A 21,503-nucleotide genomic window follows, 5' to 3' on the forward strand; every position below is an offset into this window, starting at 1 on the left:
ACAGCTGCTGATCTCCCCACTCTTTGGGAGGGTGCCCTGTGCCTGCGCATGGACATTCCCTCCCCTCTTCCAGGTCAGCATCTTCCCTGATGGCTGTGCTCAGGCCTGTGGCCTGGGTTCTGGTTCCAGCAGAGGGAGGCAGGCAGGGAAAACTGGCCACCTACCCCATAGGATGACCACATGGTCAGAGTGAGCACAAGGGGACTTGGGAGTCAGGAAGAGAGCAGACCCAGAGCATGGGCAGGTGGGATAAAGGGACAGTCACCCAAAGTGGAGGGAGAAGGGACAGAGGGAAAGGAGACTGGAGTCAAGTCACAAATGGGTGAGCAGCAGGACTCCCACATATATAAAAGAAAACACAGTCATAAACACAAAACCAACTGATGGCTATTAAACGAGGGAGGACATACTGTATACCTAAAACATACCAATAAACTTAGTGAATTAAAAAAACTGCCCAGGACAACGAGATGGAAGAGTGGGACCAAGGCTTAGCCTGGCCAGAGGCGGCAGCAGCTTAGCCCCACAGAGACCTCGGCATGGGCAAGGTGGTGATGGGCAGGGATGGGTACTTTGGGAGTAGAAAGGCCATGTCCAAGACTGCTGCCAGGGGTGAAGAGAGCCAACTATGCCACACGTGTGTACTGGGTGGAGTGCACCCCAGGAAGGGCTCTAGGCTGTGGGCTGTGTGGGGTCCCCTGGGGTTTTAAATGGGTCAGGGGGCTGCCTGGGATCATTGGGGAGGACAGACTGCTGAGCTCCCTGTGGGTGCAGACAGGTGCAGGGCCCCCTCTGCAAAGGCCTCAGGGCTGCAGAGGGGAGGTGGGCCCCGGTGGGCTTGCCCAGACCAGTATTGGCAACTCTGGACACAGCACCCAGGCTGCAGCCAAAGGAAAACCTCCACAATAGGCATTTCAGTGCAGCTGGTTTTTATTAAAGCCGAGGGCGGAAAATGGCTGTCTCCCTACCCCCAGGACCCCTAGTTCCAGATCTATCCTCCGTCAGATGTGAAGACTATGTTTGTCTTTAAGAGATCAGGACGCTCATGCCAGAGAATGGGGACAGATAGGGCAGGCGTCCTCTCCACCCAGGGCTCCCGGCAGGATGCTGGGGTGGGGCTGAGCTGCCCCTGCTCACAGTGCTGTCCCCGAGAGTCTGGGGTGGGCGTCAGGACAAAGGCCACGGAAGAGGCTGAGCTGGCCCGCACTCTGCCCTGCGGAGGCTGGGCCGCCCACTGGCTTTGTAGAAACGGCTAAAACCCGGCCAGGAGCACCACCCTCCCAAGAGGAGGCGCGGCTCTGGGCCCTGAGGTCTGAGGCCGGTGACCTCCTGGCCTGGGTCACCTCCCTGGAGACCACAGCACCCTGAAGGAGGCCAGGCAGGATCCCTGCCTCATGTGTGGCCCTCGGTGGCCTGGGTTCCGGGCAAGGTTCAAGATGGCTGTGTCCCTCTTCCCTGCAGGCTTAGGCCTCTGGGACCCTGTGCAGCGGCTGCTCTTTAGATTCCAGAGACCTGAGCTTCTCCTCCAGCACCGGGCCAGTGGGTGGGAAGTGTAGGACAGGCTGGATCTGCACCACAGTGAAGCCCTCCTGGTTCTTCCTGTTGAACAGACAGACCCTCCGCTCCAGCTCAGGGCTGGTGTGGGCTGAGCCCTGCGGAGTGGGCTGTGTGAGGGGCGCTGGGTCCAAGGCCCTCTGGGGAGGGTAGGGGTTCTCAGACACGGAGGACAGCAGGTCCTGGGCTGTTAGCTGCTGGGGTGGCAGCGGTGGAAGGGCCACTGGCGTGGCCTCTGAGGATGGCCCCTCCCGGGCCACACTGCAGTCCGTGGAGGAGCCCAGTGTCTGGCTGCTGTTGCTCTGGGCCTGGGTCGCTGAGCTTTGGGCAGAGCGGGAGGCGCTCTCTGAGGTGGCATTGGCGCCCGTGCTGTTGCCACCGAGCTTCAGAGGTGTGTCTATCGAGAAGAGGTCTGAGGAGACATTGGTCTGGTGGATGTCTATGGCAGCTGTGGTGACTACGCACACCGCTGGCTCTGGGACCCCGCTGTCTGTAAGAGAGGAGACCACACGGTCACCACTGGCCACACCTCACTGGCCTTTGGAGAGGGCAGTGGGCTTGAGCACTTCTGCTCGGTGGATTCTAAAGCTCTGAGCATCTAGGGAGGTGGGGACAGATTAGGGTGCAGGCATGGCTTGTCTGAGCATCCAAGAGGCAGCTACGGTGCAGGGCAGCTTTGGGAGAACCTGGCTGTAACCTCCACTCCCATCTTGTTGAACCCAAGAGTTCTAGAGCCAAGGGTAGCTGCCCTGTTGCTGGGTGATGGAGTGAGGTGGACTGGTAGCAGAGCCCTGACTACCTCCTGTGGTCTTTGTGGCTTATATAAACTGAGCAAGAAGCAAAGCTTTTCACCACAGCAGCCTAGCCCCGTCCACCTAACAGTGCTGCTCTGGGACAAAGATACTTGTGTCTCTCTGTTGTAGTTGTTCAAGTTTTAAATGGGTCACGGGCGACTGACTGGCTTCTGGGGACACACTGCAGGAGCAGATGGGGAACACTTGGGGCTCTCTAGGTGAGAAATCTTGGGCATGGCCACAGTGGTGTGGGATGGAAGGTTTCTCCTCAGTGCTGTGGGGGAATAGATTTGAGAGGTTCCTAGTCTCGAAATGGTAGTCTTTGGAACTAGCATTGGTTGAGACCTGGTCAACTTAATACTCTGTCCTTACAACGGGGCCTGCTAGATGTTAAGGGTTGTGAATCCTACACTGAAGGTCTACAATATCAGATGCAGAAAAGTAAGATGCTGCTAAGGTGCTACTTTAAAACCCAGTCTTTCCTGGGCATCAAAACCATTAGGCTTTCCAGAGACTCCCTAGTGTAAGGAATTGTGACACAGGAAGGACCCTCCACCCTAGCCTCAAGCTCTCTCCTGGGTCAGTGATCGTGGGGAGCGCTCACTCTGGCACCCCTGGCTTGGGCCCTGAACCCCACTCCAGCTGCAGGTTTTGGTGGCAGCCACAGCTCCAGGCACTCTCACCCTTAGCTCTGCCCGCAGGGATGGCACAGGGGGCAATGGGGCGCAGGCCTGGAGCTCGGACATTGGGCTATGCTGTGTCTGCCCACACTTACCGCTGCTGGGCCCATTGTAGTACTGGCTGATATAGCTGTTCATGTCATCATTCACAGCTGCATCTGTGGGGTGGGGACGGAAGGTGACAGGGATGTTCGTCAGTCTGAGAGACAGTGGTTGTGGCCACGTCACAGTGCCCAACCTCCTCCCATCCATGGAACCTATCTCCCAGAAGCCCCTGCCTGGGACCAAGATCCTGATGGCACAGCTGCCTAAAAACCTGACCCAGGAGGCCCCTTTCTGCTGTCCTGAATCCCTGTATCTGAGGTGAGCCAGGTGGAATCAGTGGGACTTTCTCTGCCTAGATGCTTGTGTCTCTAAATCCACCAGGGTTCCCAGAAATGCTGCCCTCTCAAGTCCTGTTGGCAGGAACCCACAGCCAGCCACAGGGGCTGGGGCAGTGTGATGACACGCTGAGGCTCGGTACCCCTGTGGGCTTCCCAGCTTCTGGGGCTGCAGACTCCCATCCCTATACGCAGTGGGTACAAAGTTAAGAGCTACTGGGAGAATAAGAAAGGTGTGAAAAGCTGTCCAGGTCACAGGATGACATGGGTACAAGGTCTAAAAGAAATACTGGGCCAAGACAGGTATGATGGCACATGCTTGTGATCCCAGCACTCTGGGAGGCTGAGACAGGAGGGTTGCAAGGTTAAGCCCAGTCTGAGCAACTCAGTGATTGAGTGAGACTCTCCTTCAAAATAAAAAATAAAAAAAGAGATGGGGATGTAGCTCAGTGCAAAGGCCCTGAAGAGTTCAATCCCCAGTACTGGGAAAAAAAAAAAAATCAGAACAAAGAAATGGTGAAAGGAAACTCCAACTTGCTTTGCTTTTATTTGCACAACTCTTCCATGCAGTACCATGTGTAACAGAACAAGAAACTACAGTATCATACTATACAGTACAATCAGCAAAAATTATAGTCCTGCATAAACAAGGTGTACCGTGCAAAAAAGACACTGAGGCTCTATCAACAAGATGTAGAGAACTGTACAAAGAAAAAGAATAAAAGGTTGTAGGTCTGAGCAGCAGGGCCAATAGTCAGTAACCAGGTAGGTCTTTTAACCATAGTATGTCAATATTAGACATCATATTATCAAAACAGTTCAATGAAAGTGATTTGTTTTTCCTAACTTGTGCTGTCCAGTAATTTTTAGAATAAAACACAGCAGCCACCAATAAATCATCACATCATCTGGGTTCAGGTAATACTGATCCCGCACGTCAGAAAAGGCAAGAATGAAAATTATTCAGAAAATCTAGGATATCTTTATGCTATTTCAATGATATAGAAAGTGCTCACCAATAATCACGATTATAAAACAGATGCAATCCAGATATGATCTTTAGCAGATCAATAGTGTCTATTCCTGTATTTCTTCACATACCCTTTCCTGGCATCTTAGCAGCTTCCATGAATTTTTCAAGGTTACATTGATCACCCGGTTGATATTTCTAGAAGCTATGTTTGGAATGTGCAATTCTGGCCCATTAATGAAGAAGCTTCTGCGGATCACTGAAACTGAAATACGTACTACTAGTGAGATATCACAGAGCTATGGACCACCTGACTCTGAAAATCACTAGAGATGCCAGATATCCTTGACAGTGAGACTGGCAATAATGGGGCCACAGCTCTGTCCACCTCTGCAGTAAACAGCTTGGAGGATGGAAGGACATCTAAAGTATGCAGTACAGGAGCTTGCTAGCCAGGAATGTAAGATAGACGTTAAACACGTGAAACAATCACAGAGCCAAGACTAATAGGGACAACTGTCCAACTGTCTCCTATGGTTCAGAAGTCTGTATTTAGCCCTTGAGGAAGTAGGTGAAGCCATGTGATAGGAGGGATTTCTATGCATCAAAAAGTTTCAAAGGTAACATGACTTCTAAAGAGTTTGTTTGTAGCTGAGACTTTATTTTCCTTTAAATGAATCAGTTCTATTGTCATCTGAGGAACTGCTGGAAGCAAGTACTCCTTCAAAGTGAGCCCCACAGAAAGAGTGTGCTGGGAAATTTTTCTGGCCCTTTGGCACAGCTGTTCTGCCTGTATCATGTGATCAACAGATCTCATAAAGACTGTGCTGCAAACCCCTCCGCATTAAAACAGTCAAACCATAGATGTCTATTTTGACCACTGAGGGGTTTTTTTTTTTTTGGCCTCAATATGCAAAAGATGTCAGGTAGCTTATTTTTCCCAGCATAAGACATTATAGAAATAATATATATTTTGAAGACATCTGCCTTTTCATGAACGCTGTGTTTATTTGTGCAACATGCTTAGTGAATGTGCCTAAAACACATCAGGCTCACAGAGCTTTCCGTTTACTGACCAACCTCCATTCTGGTGATGAGGTTATTGAATGAACGGGTTGCTGAATAAGGACTCATAGATAGTATGTACATTACAACGTTCAGACCAAAGGAATGGTCAAAGGAAACTCCAACTTGATTGTGCTTTTATTTGCATAAGTCTTCATGCAGTACTGTAATGTGTAACATGAAACCACAGTACTGTACAGTACAATAAGCAAAACTACAGTATAAGGTGTACTGTACAAAAAAGAGTGAGGCTCTATCGACAAGACGTACAGAACTGTACGCAACAAAATGGGTCGTTAAGTCTGAGCAGCAGGCAGGTCGTAAGTCCAAACTGCACTTTGCTGCTAAGTCTAAACAGCTGCTACACAGGGAGCTCCTCAAGGCAGGGACACCTGCTTGGGCTCATCCTGAGGGGAGGGGGCAGGGGCTTCCTGAGGCGATCTGAGCTTCTCAGAGTGGCCTGGGAGCAGGAGGGAAAAGCAGGGGGAGTCCTGCACTTCATCCTAAGGAGCAAGGCCTTGCCCCAAGGGCAATGAGGTGTGGAGGGGCTGCTCCCAAGGTCACGGGGACATGCTATAGAAAGGGCCAGACTTCAGGCAGGAAGATGAGGTGCAGCTCCTTGGGGTAACAGGACTAAGGGACAGAGGAACGGTGGGGGCAGGAGATAATTGGGAGGGTCCCAGCAAGGCTGGAAGAGGACAGGACAAGGACCTCAGGCTCTTACAGCAACCACCAGGCTGAGCTCGGGCTGCTCCCCAGCCTTCCAGGTCCCCAGATCCTAGGCACAGGGAAGGCTCTAAACCCCAACTCCACCATACAGAGCCAAGGGCCCTCTGGCTTCTGACCCTCCCTGTAAAGTGGGAATAAAGACACCCACTCTCCTAAGTCACGGAGGTGACAGGTGCTCAGGAGCCAGTGAATCAGACTTCTCTGGAAGGTGGGAGTTCCTCAGGGCTGTCCCAGATCCCAGTCTGCACCCGAGTTTCTTGGAGGGGCCAAGGTCAGCAGGAAACAGATGCTACCTTCCTGACACACCTGGTGCTACAGGTGCACTATGTGGTCACGCCAGTGTGCACAGGCTGGCTCTTCAGAGCGCTCTTGGCCAGTGCTCTCCACGCCTTTGGTCAGAGGTGTGCCTGGCACTGGCTCTGGGGCCTACCCCGCCTCAGCCAGCAGCGCTGCTGCCACGCTATGGCCACTCCCAATAGGCAGCAGAAGTGCAGAGCCACTGGGCCACAGGGTCAGGCAGTGAGCTGGTCACTTGTTCTGGGGGGTCTTGGTGCTGCCACTAGCCAGCCGTGGGAGCCTGACTGGGTCCCATCCCCTCACTAGACATGAGTTTCTCCATCTGCACCAGGGATGCACTGGGGAGGCACTTGTGGACTTGATGTGGCTGGGCTAGGTGGTTCCACAGCTCCAGGAGGTGACACAGAGGGGGACAGGACAGAGGCACCTGAACCGTGTCCCAACCCCTAGTGCAGGACCACATCAGCGCCTGCCTGTCCTCCATGGTCTTCTCCCCTCCTCCATGGCCTTCTCCACCATGTCTTCTCTCCTGTGACCCTCTGCACTGTGGCCACACTCCTCTGGGGACAGAACTCCCATTGCGGTATAGGGCAGTTCTGAGAATGAGCTTTGAGGCAGCTTCCTTTTCTTGGCCCTCAGTGAGGCCAGAGGGTAGAGCCTCTGCCTTGCCTTCAAGGAGGACAGCGGAGACCCTGGGCTCTGCTTAGGGAGCCACCTATGTGCTTGCTGTAGGCACAGCCTGCTGTGTGCGAGGCTGAAGGGCCTTCCTGCCTGCCTGCTGCTACCTTCCCTCCTGAGCTGCCTCCTCTGTGGGGAGCCCCTGCCAAGCTGTACCTTCCTGGTTTCCACGCTGAACAGCTGAGTGTGGGCTCAGGTGGGCCAGCAGGGAGGCGGAGGCGGGGACAGAGCTGGTAATTTTCTTCCCTTCTTCCCACTGCCCTGCAAGGCCCTGGAAGTGGCCCACATCCTCCAGCTGTACCTAGAAACCACCCTTTGTAGAGGCCCAAGTCTCTTCTACAGGCACAGGGTCAGGCCAGCCCTCACACCCACATGGGGCTTCAATCTTCAGTGCAAACCCCACTCCCAACAGCTTTGTGAGCCAGGCATCGAGTCCACTCCTGTCTCTGTGTTGCCTGCAAATTTGAGGAGCTCATGTCCTCACCCCAGCTGTTGATAAATAACCCAGTGACCTTCAGCCTAGACCTCTCTTGGGCAGTGATCGGCCTGGACACTGTCCCCAGACATCTGCTGGATGACCTCCAGCCTCCTCTAATTTAACTCGTCTGCAATAGAACTTGGCTTCTCCCTCTCACATCCTCCAACTTGGCGACTGGCCCTCCTGTCACCTGGGCTAGGCCCAAGCTGATTCTCGGCACCTCCTTCCTTTCCTTGCCAATATACCCCAACTCCTGCGCAGTGTATGAGGAGCCTTGGGTGGGGACCTGTCCTGCTTGCAGGATTGCTTGCTCCCATGGCCTGACAGCCTGGGTTCCATCCCCAACATCTGTGCCACACGGGGACCTCCGGTCTGAGGGTGAGGCCCCAGACTCCTCAGCCACGCTCATACCGGCCCTGTCCACCTCTGCATCATCCAGGCCAAACGGCCTCTTCTCCCGGAGCTGACCCCTGGGCTGGCTCCTGTCCTCACCCACAGAGTGGTCTTCGAGCCTTTGAGGCACCAGCTGGAGGACAGCAGGGACACCTTGCCCCGGTCCTCTCAAAGGCAATCCCTGATGCTAGCCCCGCTCCCTCCCCTGCCTGCTGTGCCTGGCAGAGGAAAGGCCTGGTTGGGCAGGACGGGCTCCTCAGTGGTGGCTTCTCTGGAAGCTGGTGCGGTGTGGGGGATGCCAAGTCTGTGGTGATGGACGGGGGAGTCTGTGGCACAGGGGCTGTAACTCATAAGAAGGCTTCAAGACTAATAAATTTGGGAGCGAAGTATTAATGACTACACAGGGGCACCATGAACTTGGCAGGCCCCACAGCCTGGAACTCTGCGGCCCAGGTTTTAAAAATGATTTGTGCTGGAGCAAGTCAAAACAGAAGCAGCTGTGTCTGATGTGAAGTGACCGCTGGCAGGGCCGAGACCAGAGCCGCTTCCCTTGGCAGGTCAGGCTGGGCTGGGCTAGGCTGCCACCCCACTGTCCCACCTCCCACTCCCAGGCCTGGGCGACACAGCCCCCCCGACTCAGGACTCAGCCCGAGGTTCACAGCCAGCACCGACACTGCCCTTTCTCACCCTCAGAGGGCCCAGGACACCGCGGCTTGTCTGGCCATAATTTCTAATGTCATGAGAGCCTTCCCTGGACCCAGCTGGGGTCACAGAGAGACCTGTGGGGGCTGCCTTGAGTCCCTGGACCATGGGAGGATGTGAATCATGTGTGCCCCTGATGTCCAGGCTCTGTCCTCTGTCACAGGGCCCTGGTGCTGTCGGCGGATGGGGACAGGAAACAGGAGACACCTAGTGGGTGTCACTGAGGAAGTATCAGGAGCTGAGCGGGGGTCCCAGGCATTTGCAGCCAGCCCCAGGGTGTGTGGTTGGCACCCAACCTGCCCCAGTTTCCTGTAGGCTGAGGGTCAGCACCGACCCGGTGAGGGTAGGCTGTGACTAGGACCCACTTTCTCTGTCCTCCTTCCCGGAGCTGTGCTGTGTGGCCTTGCTGTTCACAGAGGAGCTGGGGGACCATAGGTGTACAAAAGGCTTGGCTTTGTGCTTCTGGCACAAATGTGGCACCCAGTGTCTAGCATGTGTAGGTCACTGGCTGAGGACGACACCCATGCTCTTTTACCTCCCAGGCAGGGACTCTGACGACAGACAGGAAGCTGCTGCAGGGGCAGCTGTAAGAGCTCAGGGCCCCAGAGCAAATGGCACCAGGCACTGGGGGAAAGACCAGGTGGACCGGGTCCTCCTGGCCTCGGGAAGCTAGACCAGAGCAGGATGACCACTGCCGAGGGACTTCCAGAAAGGTTGAGTGGGGCACCCACAGCATCAGTCTGGGCACCAAAAGCTAGCAGTGGGTTCCGCAGATGACTGCCTGCTGGGGAAGTCGCTGCCACAGGGACAGGTGATGTCCCAGAGGCCCCTTTGTTTCTCAACCACTGATGGACTTTCGGGCTTTGTGCAGGCCAGCAGGCTCTGCTGAGGCTGGGCTAGGCGGGCCCTGGAGACACAAGACACGGAAACCTCCGGAGGCAGCGCCACTTGGGGCCTGGTGGGGTTCATGTGAGGTCCCAGGAAGGGTGGAATGGCCAGGCACTCACCCTGAGTTTGGGGTCTGAATGCGAAGAGGAGGATGGCAGGAAGTTGGGCCATCCAGTGGGCAGCACACAGAAGGCTCAGAGCCTGCTGAGAAGGGAGGCTGGGGACAGCACTGGGATGCTGCCATGACAGGGAGGAAGCAGATGGCAATTCATCTGCAAGCCAAGGAGCCACAGGTTGCTGCCAGAAGCCAGGGTGGAGGCCAGGCAGGGGTTCTCTATCAGCCTGCTCAGAGGGACTGACCTTGCCAACACCCTGACCCCAGGCTTCCAGTATCTGTGATGGGGAGAGAGATTTCTGCTGTTGAAGCTATCTAGGTAGCACTTTGTTATGGGGGCCCCAGCAAACTCTTAGGCAGCTTGGAGGGATCTGGGCTTCCCCTGAGGGAGGGCATGAAGTTGGGAATTATGTGAGAAGTTTTGGATGATCACTGCACAGCAGGGGAAGAGGGACTGCAGAAGTTGCTGGACGAACAAAGCTGAGGTCAGAGAGCTGGACGACACTGGAAACAATGGTGGGAGAGCAACAAAGGCGGTGAGGATGGGTGGTTTCAAGATCCATGCAAGAAGCAAGGCTGGCAGGGAGTGGAGTTGGCCTGCAGGAGAGGCAGGACTTGGAGTCATGGCTGAACACAGGGAACATGGATCTCTGCTCGGAAACCTGAGCACAGGCTACAGGGACAGGGGTCAGCAGAGCCACCTAGGATAGGGGGACACCTGGGGTGGCATCATGGGGAACCTGGTCGTATGACTCCATGCCCTGGGCTTGCAACACCCCGGAAACTGCATTTGGTTCTGGATGCCCCTCCAAAAGGGGTCAGAACTCAGCAAGGATCTGGAGAGCTTTACCCCGGGAAGTGGCCATAGCGTGCAGGTGATATCCCCAGAGCAGTGTCTGGAAGGAGGTTGCACCAGGGAGGGCACCACATTGGCAAGGGAGAGGATGGCCTGGGCGACAGATCCTCTGCAGAAGAATCTTCCTGGCAGCAGAGTCCCCGCAGCAGGGAGGCTGTGGGGAGGGGTCAGGCACCTGCTCCTGGTGTGCTGGGGCCTGGGCCTCCTGGCAGAGCCACAGCAGGGACTCAATGCAGCGCACAGCAGCCCCTCCTGGCCTGATTCTGTGGTTCCTAATCTGACACTCTCCTAAGGCACCAGAATAGCGACCTCCTGTCCCCTAAGCCACCCACAGTGCCAGGGCGTTCTCATATCCACTGGCTCTGCATGCTTCCTGTGAGGCCAAAGGACCTCGAGCTAGGAGTCCACATCACAGAAAGCTGCACTGAAGCCAAGGAGCGGCAGAACTTCCTGACCTGCTCAGCCTACCTGGCTCTGTAGTCGCTGCCCTGAAAATGGGACACAGCATCCCAAGGCGAAGTCACCATGGGCTCAAGCTGGGGTTTCTGTCCTGCTGTGATCCCAGCACCATCATGTCCTTGCCTTGGGGCCCTGTGCAGTTCCTCGAACTGCCCACGAGAAAGGCTGTTTTGCTCCCTTCACAAGGGTGGAAAAACCAAGGCCTGGAAAAGCTGAATTCCCTGCCTCGGTCACAACCTCTATTCCACGCTCCACTCTCTGTTTGTTCCCATTGCAAAACAGGCTGTGGGGTGCTGCAGCCCAGGCCTGGCCTTTTCTTCTGCACCCTGGGAGGCAGAGTCCAAAAAGAAAGCCCCAGGGTCTGACCGGAAGCCTGGCTCTACCATTCATTAGTGATGAGCCACTGGGTGGCTTTCCCGGGCCACCACCTCCCATGCTGGGAGGGCAAGAAGTACACACCGCCTTGACCCACACATATGGACAGAGCATGAGTGCCAAAGATCATTTCTGGTTTGGGCCTGGGGCAGGGAAACTCAGTGCTCTCCCTGAACTCTGCAAAGCAGAACTGAGGACCCCCTGACATGAGGGTCCCCCGACTGTGGGCAGAGGAGGGGGCAAAGCCACTTCAGCTCCAGGAACTCAAAACCCTGGGGACTTCACGAGATGCCAAGACTGGGCTCACCTTGTGAGGGCTGCAGCTCCTCCACGACACTCTCAGCCGCAGTCTCCTCATCCCACGCGCCAGCCTCCACCACCTTGAAGCGGCTTCGAGGATGGCTGAGCACGTGCGGGTCCTGCAGGGCTGCCTCCCGCTCTGCGGCCAGGTCCAGGTCTTGCTGAGCCAGGTGGGCGCGCAGCTGCCGGATCTCAAACTGTAAGAGGCAAAGGGCCAGGTGGGTGTGCTGGAGAGCTGAGTGGACCGAGACCTGACATGAGGTGCTTGCTCCTGATGTGGGGCGGGGGACGAAGGGAGAACTAAGCAGCCCTAGCCTACAGGCCACGCTCCTTAGAGATCTCCGGTGCCTCACGCTCCAAGGACAGCGGGGAGGATTGGACTTTAGGTCCCACCTTGCATCTTCCTGGCCATGTGGCCTTAGACCTTTGCCTTCCTCAGCCTTTGTTTCCTTGTTTGAGGGTTTGGGCTGCTTGCTAAGGACTTTGTAAAAACGGCACAAGTTTTTAACATGGTTTATTTTTTTGTTGAGGAAAACTCCTTAAAATGCCTTGCAGATGCCTCTTGGTTCGTGGCCAGGATGGCTGCTCACAGCCAGCCTTCCCTTGACACCTGAGGGTAGTCCAAGTGTGGGTTTGACGTGGACGCCTGGTGGGAGCTCAGAAAAGGCTTTTCTGCCACCTAGTGTCCTGAGCATACACTGCAATGCTCTCGGCAGGGGTGTGGAGAGCAGGGAAGGCGACAGTGGTCTGGGTGGATCCCTCCCGTGATATCCAGAAGCTCTCTCAGCCCTGATCCCTCCCTGAATGCCACATTCACTACCCCCAGCTGCCTAACAGTGCCACTCAGCCAGCTCAAGGAAGCTGCAAACAGCCAGGTCCAACAGGATGCCACCGTCCCCTAACCTGATGTGGCCACAGATATCCCAGCTCCTGTTAGCCAGAGCTGCACACAGAATCATCTGCCTTGCTTCCTTCCTTTCCCTCTCCCCAACATCCAAGCTACTCTGAATCCAGCCCTACCCCAAGTGCTCTCTCAGGCTGCCCACTGTGTCCCACGTCTCCTGCCAGCTCGCACCTGGCCAGCCCAGCCTCTGTGTCCCCTACTGCCATCAGACTACTGCACCCATCCCCAAAACTCAGTGTCACCACCGCCCTCGAGAGGAAGTCACGCTCCTTGCTGGTCCTCCCCATTTAGCCAACACGCATCTCCTCCCGTCTCCATACAGACACCAGCTGTGCGCTTCCCTGGCCGCTCCAGACTTTCCCGACTCCCACCTACAACAGGCACTTGTCACGCCAGTTCATCTGAATTCTCTGTGCCGCAGTTACCATGTTTTGATATTTTCGTGTATATTCCTTTTTCATTACTTCTTTTTGTGGAAGTAGACTACGTCTGTAACTAAAAGCACTTCCTAGTGCTGGGCTGGCCAGGCAGCAAACTGGCACTGGCCACCTTCCTGCTGTCAGCGTCTCTTGTGTGGCCCTGCACCTGTTCAGGTTGGAGTTTTACCTGTAGCTGCCTCTGAGCTGAGCAGGGACTGGGGCTGAGGGTCACACCATTGCTACCACTGAGGGTAGGGCTTTCACTGATCTTCGTTTCCAGCCCCACATTTCTCCTGGGCTCCTGACTAACCCATTACCCATGTTCAGATCCCCGCAGTTCGATCTCTCCCAAAGACAAACCTCTTGACTTGGGAGGGTGGGCTCATCTCCTGACCATTCAGGGTTCAGAAGGGCCCTCAGGGATTCTGAACGCTGAGTGCAGGCTTTTGGCCACCCCACCCCTGTCACACACCATATCCTGTCCCTCCACACACTGAGGCTTGGAGGGGAGAATCAACCCCTTTCCCTCCATACTGCTTTGTCTATTTTGTTTTCCCCAAATCCTCTGAAATCTCTGATGACAGGACAAGGGGCAGTTTCTTATCTCTTATGCTCATTCCCCTCCTTACTGTGGTTATTGGTGGGGTTTAGGAAAAAGGTCAGGTAAACACATGCCGTTCCTTCCCCACTTTGTGTAAGGACTATCTGTGGGGCTTCTCTCTCCCCTGACAGTGTGCTAGGGGTAAAAAAGATTCTTCGCAGTGTATGCTAATCTCTCAGTATCAACACTTCCACTGTGGCTGACTGCAGTCCACTCACACAGTGTCATAGGCATTTGCAGAAATGTGTACAGTTGGCTCTCACTATGGCAAGAGCGCCAGCACACGTGGCCATCCCACCCTCAAGCGGAACTGGACAGCAGCCTCACTGTGATGTCGCCTGGCACACTGCAGGTGCTCAGGCAGCATTGTTAAAAGAGTGAACAAACTGGTAGCCTGTTTAGTTCTGTGGTTTTAGTGTGAGCCTAACTCCTGCCTCAACCTGTGCCCCAATACTTACCCAAATTTGAGACAGGCCCGGGCAGAGGGAGGAACCTCTGTGTGGGCAGAGGGCAGGCAGAGGTAGAGTCCCAACCTGGCCACAGACTCTGCCCTGACTGGTCTCAGATGAGGCTCAGACCCTAGAAACCTAGTGGGGCTTCTGGTTTCAGAGGATGGGAGAGCGAGGCTGGCCTGTTTTGGGGTGGCTTTTGTGCAGGAAGAGAGGGTACATGCTACTCCCTGGCAGCAAAGCCCATAGGTCTTTGAGGGCCTATGCTGGCAACCCTGCTGAGCTCATCTGGAGTGGGAGCCCCCGCCCAGGCTGATCTGAACTTCCCCTGGGCACCCCAGTCCGCTTTCTCCAAGGCCACGCGTCTGGGCCCACAGGCCCAGCTAATGGCTTCCCGGGCCATTCTGAAGGGATGCATTATTGATGGCCTGAAATTGATACGGAGCTGCCCTAGAAAGTCCCACTGGAATTCAGGCCAGACAGCTGGAGGACAGGGCTTGTCCAGCCCCAAGCCTACGTGTGCACAGATATGAGTTTCGAGCTAAAGATGTGAGCTCCCACTGCGGGTAGTTCTCCCATTCACCCGTTCAGTCCCTGGGAAACCCTGCTGGGGCCACATTAAAATTCTGTTAGGTTTTGCAATGAAAACACCTGCCCCAGCCTGGGGGGTGATCCCTGGGTGACTCTGGTACAGAGGCAGCATGGAATATACAAGAGACAGAATCAGTAGGTAAGAGGGGTTGGGAGGCTGCAGGGCCACACCAGGCAATGTAGCCACGGTGAGCTGTTGGAAGACTCGGCCTTCGTCTAGAGAGCAAAAAGGCCACTGAAATCCTCACAGAGCTGGGTGGCTGGTGGAGGTAGTGGGTGGTGACCCAGGGAGCAGCCTAAATGGGCCACTCTGGTCCCAGAGTGGAGGATGGACTGGATGGGCCAGGATGGAGACAGTGCAGATGGAGAAGAGATGACTTGGGAGTGAGGCTGTTGGTGGGTGGCAGGGACTGGGGTGGGGTGAGGAGGAGAACAGCCTGCTCTGTGCACAGTTTTACAAGCTTCCTATCCAGAGGCAGTGAAGTGGCCCAACACTCTTGGGCCTTGCTTCTTAGAGGGGAGCTGCCAAGGGGAAATGTGGCTCTCAGCTCTGGTCATCCACTGGGGCAGCCCAGGAGGTCTCAGGATGTTCCAGTGAGACACTCAGAACCTGGCTCCTGACGTCTGTCCTCCTTACCATAGCGACAAGTGCTTCCTGCAGCCACCAGAAGGGCTGCCAAGGGCTCCAGGAGGGCAGAAGCTGATTAGTCCAGAGAGGGAACTGAGGCCTGGAGGAAGAAACTCTCTGTGTGGGGAGAGGGCAGGCAGAGGTGAGGACCACATGGCACCTCTGCAGTAAAGCAGGGGCACAACAATGACTCTGGCTTCCAACACCATGACCTTGTGTCAGGGAGCTTGCAATGTACAGATGGAAAATGACTCAGACAAACAGAGCATACAGCAGCTCAGTGGCTGCAGGGCCAGGAAAGAGCAGGAGATCCCAATGCAGGGAGAGCCGAGGGCAGGGGGCAGGAACCTGAGCTGCTGCTCCCCCATCCCCAACTCTGGGTCTCTTTATTCCCCGTGTTGTCCAATAAGGCAAACAGCCTCGCTGAACTCTGGGTCTGCAATGGATTCAGCACTGTCTCAGGGGGGAAGCTAGAGTAAGGGCCAGTTAACTCTCAGTGTCATCTTGAGGCCGACCCCTGCTCTCTGCCGGGATATCCCACTCCGGGGGATAAGTTTTTAGAGAAAGTAAAATCCAGAACCTCTAAAGTGGACCATCAGCGTTGTGCAGCGTGGAATATGAATCACCTGTCATGCAAATAAGAAGGGAGAAGTCATAGACTATCAAGATGTAAAGCAGTCAGTAGAAGCTGACCTTGTAAATATTTGAGTAAAGAGATAACATAGGGCTACTTGGGAGGCTGAGGCAGGGGAATTGCAAGTTCTAGTCAGCCTGTCTCAAAACAAACAAGAAAAAGAAAAGGGATGGGGATGCACCTCAAAACTACCTGGGTTCAATCCTCAGTGCTGCCAGTAAGAAAAAAAGGATGTTAAAATAAGTACAATCGACATGTTAAATAAGAAAAGATGGGCAAAATGAACATAGCAAAGAATTAGAATCTATGAAAGGAATCCAATGAAACGCAGAACCTTCACACACAATATTTAAAATTAAGCACTCTATCGATGAGAGTGACAGCTGACTGGATATCATAGAAGACAGGGTTTTTGAACAGGCCAATGAAAACATCAAAACTTACAGCCTGAGAAAAGAAGAGAGGCAGTGGGGGAACAGTATAGGGTATAAGAGAGACACGAGACATGGTCAGTTGGCCCGACACAGGATTAAAGCTCCAGAAGAGGATGAAAAAAAATGTGACAGAAGCAATGAATCCATCCATTCCAGGGCCAGGGGTGTGGCTTGGGGCAAGCACTTGCTCAGCACGTGAGGGGCATTGGGTCCAATCCCTACCATCAAAATGAAAAAAGGAATCATATGGCGCCCAACTCCAAATCTAATGTGAAACTTCCAGAAACTTAAGCACTCCTGGGCAGGATAAACAGAAGCCTCACACTGAGATATGATGAAGTCCACATAGCAAGAACCACCCAGCACTCAGGCTCCCCAGAAGAAGGTACAGGGGCTTTGATGATTGAAGGAAACAAGTCTTCCACCGGCAAACTGGCCTGTTGGGAAAAAAGAAGTTCACCCCAGGCTGGGAAAGAATCAAAGTGCAGTCACAGCCCCACTAACTGTGCGTCATTAGCTAAGTATTTCTAATCAGATAACCCGACCAGATGGGCTGGGGTCCACAGGGAAGCCCGAGGTGTGCATTACTGGTGTGGATCGGGCCCCTTCCACGGATAGTTTTTAATGCAGGGCCAAGTGGGCCGGACCCATGGGCGGCTGTGGCCACACCCAGCACTTCTCTGCCTCTAATGGGCTGGGTGTGGAGTCCACTTGATATGGCCCTTGGTCCGATCAATGCTCTCCGGGGCTAGAGCTCGATGGTATCTAATGCAATAGCAATAATTCTGCTCCATCCTATTAGTGCTGTCTACACCGATTGCCCTGCCTTCCACCCCATCTGCTTTTGGGATGGCATCCAATGTTTATTTCCATTAGTTCCACCAATGTTGGTAACAATAAAAATCAGGAGACAGTTGCAAACTCATGATTTAGGGCCAGGGTGAAGCTGAGACTGACCTTGGCCCCTTTCCATCCACTGTGAAGATGACTGGTAGTTGGTCATAAATTTAAATGATGGCAAAAGGATAACATAAGTTATTTCTCTGATGGCTAATTTTATCAACTAAATAGGCTTGTCATTAAAGCTATCAGCTCTTTTACAAATCACTTCCCCTGTTAAAATTAAAAAAAAAAAAATCCTCTTCCCACAGGAGAGATCTTGACTAGTCCAGGTAAGGAAGGCAACTGGGCCAAGCTGGGACTTGTGGCCCCTGCAAAGAAAGAACTCTCTGGGATAATCCAGCATTAGCCCATCCTAGAGAAAGAACCTGTCCTCGCTGTTTTCCTACTACATCTGCCTGCTTGGCAACTCTGAGCCTTGGGCCCAGCCTCTAAAGCGAGTGATTTTTGTGCACAAATGCAGCGGGACTTCCTCTCTGGGTGCTGAGATTGAGGTTGCAGGACAGGAAGGGGCTCCGCTCCCTACTTACAGGTCTGCTCTGACCTCAGCCCAAGGGCACAGAGGGGAAAATCATGTTGCCCTCTGTCACCTTCCTCCTTCAGAAACACACTGAGCTGAGGTCAAGATTACTGCCTTATTTCTCCAAGAAACAGGCAGGGAGATGGACACCAGGGACATTGTGGGGAGACTGCACTCCTGCCACACAGGAATGGGGAAATGGTAGGGAGTTCATGAGCCCATTGGCCTGGTTTATAGATTAGGCAACTGTGCAGGTGACCTTGCCTCTTCTGGGGCACACAGAAGGCTCCTGTGGCATCTGGCCTGGGCCTGTGTAACTGAATCTTGTTAATGAAACAGGGGCAGAAGCCACAGGGGCAGAAGCTGAGGAAACTCAGCTTCCCTCTGTGTTCCCTGTGAAACCCAGAGAGAAACTAAATTCCATAGCAGCCCCATTCAGATCATATGATTTGGGACCAAAAGCTACTGCAAGGCTTAGAGGGCAAAGGGCAGGTAGCCCAGGGCATCTAGGATCAGAGCAGGATCTTAGGCATGGATCCACATAAAAATCTCCCAAATGGGTTTGAAAGATGAGTCAGAAGGACAGAACGCTGCACTGAATTAACCCTGCATCTGAACGGCTCTGATTTTTGGAGTAGCTGGTACACAGAGACAGACAGCTCAGCCCGTCTTCCTGAAGGACAGCCACAGCATCCTGCCTCAGACCCCTTTGGAGTGTGATTAGCTCTTAGGGAAATTCAGGCTGGGATCCAGAGAAGGAAACAAAATTGAGAGGGAGGAACTTCCAGTTTTAGAGAGGGATTTGGGATCCAAGGTTTTTACCTCTCCTTCGGCAGTAGGTGTTGTGGATACAGGCCACCAAGGTTGGCCAGGGCCTAGGAGAGGTCAGACTGACTGGGGTGAGTCTTCTCTCTCCTCAGCCCTCTAATGTTAGGGTAGTGCCCAGGGGTCACGGGAGAGCAAGGGAATGAGAAAAGCGGTACATCTCATCTCCCTGTCCAGAGAGAAGCCTGGGGTGACCCGCAGGAGACCCCGTTTTCCTCTTAATTGCCAAACTGCTTTGTGACATTGGGCACACTGCTCTACCCCACACCCTAGTGGGGAAACCCTCTAGTGGGCCTTCCCTCTGGAGCGTAGGGTGTTCTGGGCATCATGGGCACGGCTGGAGGCAAGTAGTGAGTTGTTAGGTGGCACAGAAGATGAAACGTCCAAGGTGTTCATGTCAATCGGCAAACGTGTCACCTGAGAAGAGTCTCTACAGGTCACGGGAGAAGCACTTTAACCTTTCTAAGAGACTAAGGTGGGGGGGTGGTTGCTGCAGGAAAATTTGACAAACATCAAATATTGCCTCAACCAGGAAGGGTGCCTGGGATACGTGCACTCTTGGGTGAGTCCCCACCACGGGACTGTGGGCCAGGTGGGGCTCACATGGGCCTGGTGGACAGGATGGATGAGCACCTCTTGTCGAGACTGATCATGTACCAGGTTTTAAGCTCAGCAGCCTCATGTTGGTCCTTCCAGGGTTTTACTGCCATCCCCAATTCCAGGTAAGCAAAACTTAGGCCCACAGAAGTCCCAATAATGCCCAAAGCACAAGGGGCAGGGCTGGCTTTGATCCTAGTTGTCCCTAATGTCTATTCTTACCCATCACAGGCTGCTCTCCCGGGGCTTCTGGCTGTGCCTGCCATTCCAGGGACAACATGCCCAGGAGAGTCTCAAATCTGGTGTCTCTGCAGTCCCTAGACAGCAGCTTCCTGGTTTCACTGCAGAAGTCCAAGCACCACCTAGCCAGGTCTCCCTGGCAGCCCCCTGGGATCCAGCCTGCTGGGCTGTTTCTGCCGTCTTAACTGGGATGACAGGCTTCAGGTGGCTTTTGAATTAAGATGGTTTGTTTCTGTTCATCTCTTTTCCAGATGTTGCTAGTGAGAGGGACCTGTCTGTATTTATTGGCTCTTTCCTGTGCAGAAGCCTGGGGAGCTTCCCTGCGGCCTGGCCCCTTGGGAAGGTGGCCACATGTGGGCCAAGACTGGGGGGCTCTGGACAGGAGTTGCCGTGGAGATGCAGGGGTGGGCCTGCCACTAGGATTTCCTCCTGGCCAGCTGACATGCATGCTGCTGACGGGAGGTGAGAGGCAGGGTCAGCGTATCCCCCACTGGATGTGGCGGCTGTGCATTTAAGAGGGCCAGAGGCAGTGTCTTTCTGTTGTTGACTGCAGAGGCAGCGGGTTTATTTTCCCATCCTGCCACACATTGAAAACCACTGATAGCCCCCAGTCAGCTTCTGGGTGACACACAGAACTGAGTCTCTCCATAGTCTTCTGGTCCCATGTGCTCTCTCCTCCCTGTCCTTCAGTGCAGCCAGGAAGGACCACAAAACTCACATCACAGCCGACACCTCCCACCTGACTTCCAGCATTCCTTCCCAAGATGAGGCTGGAGGCCCTGGCCAGCCCAGGCCCTCCACAGCCCCTGCAGCCCTCTCACTGCCTGCTACCCTGGGCACAGGCCTGGGCTCCTATACCACACATTCTCTGTGGGTGTCAGTGCCCTGTAAACCCCTCTCACCATGGCCTCAGAGCCAGACCACTCCTGTCTGGGCTGCCAAACTCCATGAGACCCTCAAAGCCTATGAGGGCGGTGGCCACATGCAGTCTAGGTTGGAATCCCTGATGCCCAGCACAAGTCCGGAACACAGTGGAGAGACCATGTAGACTGCCTGCTTCCAGGTCCCTTGGACCATGTGTCCCTTGGGACCCTGCCTGTCACTCAGAAGCATTCTGTGCCCAAATGTAAGGCTGTGGTGTTTTGTAAACAGAGGGACAGATGCGGTTGCCTGACAAAACAGATGGGCAGGCACGTGGTGCGCAACAGGCAAGACTTCAGCCCTGAGCCCCCAGAGGTACCCTGTGTACAGTCAGTGGGGGGACAAGGGTGGCTGTCCTTACTGCACTGCAAGCCTGGGGTGCTGCGGGTGGCAGGCTGAGCCTATCTGGATCATAGAGAAAGGGGGAGCCCAAGGGGCAGGATGGCAATGACCCATCTGTCATCTGTCCCTCACCCCGACATTCCCATTATGTGACCTGCATAGGAGCCTCACCTACTGTGATTCTGCAGAGCCCTGCAGCCTGGCTATGGGGCTGGCTGGCACCCAAGCCTTTCCTCTGAGTCCCCTGGAAAGAGCTGTGCCCCACCTTATGGATGAGGGACCCACGGATCCAAATCCCTGGGAGAGGAAGCAGCAGGGCCCCACCCCACCCTGCTGCCCAGTGTGCTCACAGGGCCTTCCTGGGCTCCTGGTGGGCAGGGTGCACCTCTTTGGGGTATCCCAGGGCCCGGTGCTGATTCCTGGGGACTGTGCCCCTGCGAGTGCTGGTGGATGAATGGGTGGTGACACGGCTGCTCAGTTGGGAGCAGAAGGACCACTGTGGCACAATGACAAGGACTTTACCCTGGGGGCTCCCTGACCTTGTGTCCCTGAGCTCTGGGGTCCTGGGGCTCCGGGCATTCCAGTGTTCCCCACAGGGCCTGCTCAGAACCGACAGGACAGAACCACGCTGCACATTACCTACCCCCTGCTCCTGGCAGATCTGCGTCAGCCTCTCCAGCTGCTCGTCCTGCATGACCTTGGCCTTCTCGTACTGCTGGATGACCATCTCCATCTCCACTTTCACGGGCAGGACGTATGCTGGAAGACAGACAGACAGCCCATGA

At 54.6% G+C, this 21,503-nt stretch overlaps 1 protein-coding gene across 5 annotated transcripts in view; it reads right to left on the reverse strand.

The window, feature by feature from the left end:
- Positions 1 to 663: 663 nt before the first annotated feature.
- The window catches only part of Tmem266 (transmembrane protein 266), a 95,419-nt gene continuing 74,579 nt past the window's right edge, over positions 664 to 21,503 (reverse strand). For 3 of the 5 annotated variants that reach the window (XM_010625994.2, XM_010626002.2, XM_010626011.2), the window contains 4 exons: positions 21,362 to 21,477; positions 11,721 to 11,910; positions 3,124 to 3,186; positions 664 to 2,044 (listed from right to left, as the gene is read on the reverse strand). In XM_010625994.2, coding sequence (XP_010624296.1) covers positions 1,464 to 2,044; positions 3,124 to 3,186; positions 11,721 to 11,910; positions 21,362 to 21,477 — 950 coding nt within the window. In that variant the 3' untranslated portion in view covers positions 664 to 1,463. The remainder of the gene's footprint in view (positions 2,045 to 3,123; positions 3,187 to 11,720; positions 11,911 to 21,361; positions 21,478 to 21,503) is intronic. The other 2 variants (XM_033756098.1, XM_033756097.1) reach the window with 1 other exon arrangement.

This window comes from Fukomys damarensis, unplaced genomic scaffold (genome assembly GCF_012274545.1).
Source record: "Fukomys damarensis isolate Sample0158 unplaced genomic scaffold, DMR_v1.0_HiC HiC_scaffold_25, whole genome shotgun sequence".
Taxonomy (NCBI): Eukaryota; Metazoa; Chordata; class Mammalia; order Rodentia; family Bathyergidae; genus Fukomys; species Fukomys damarensis.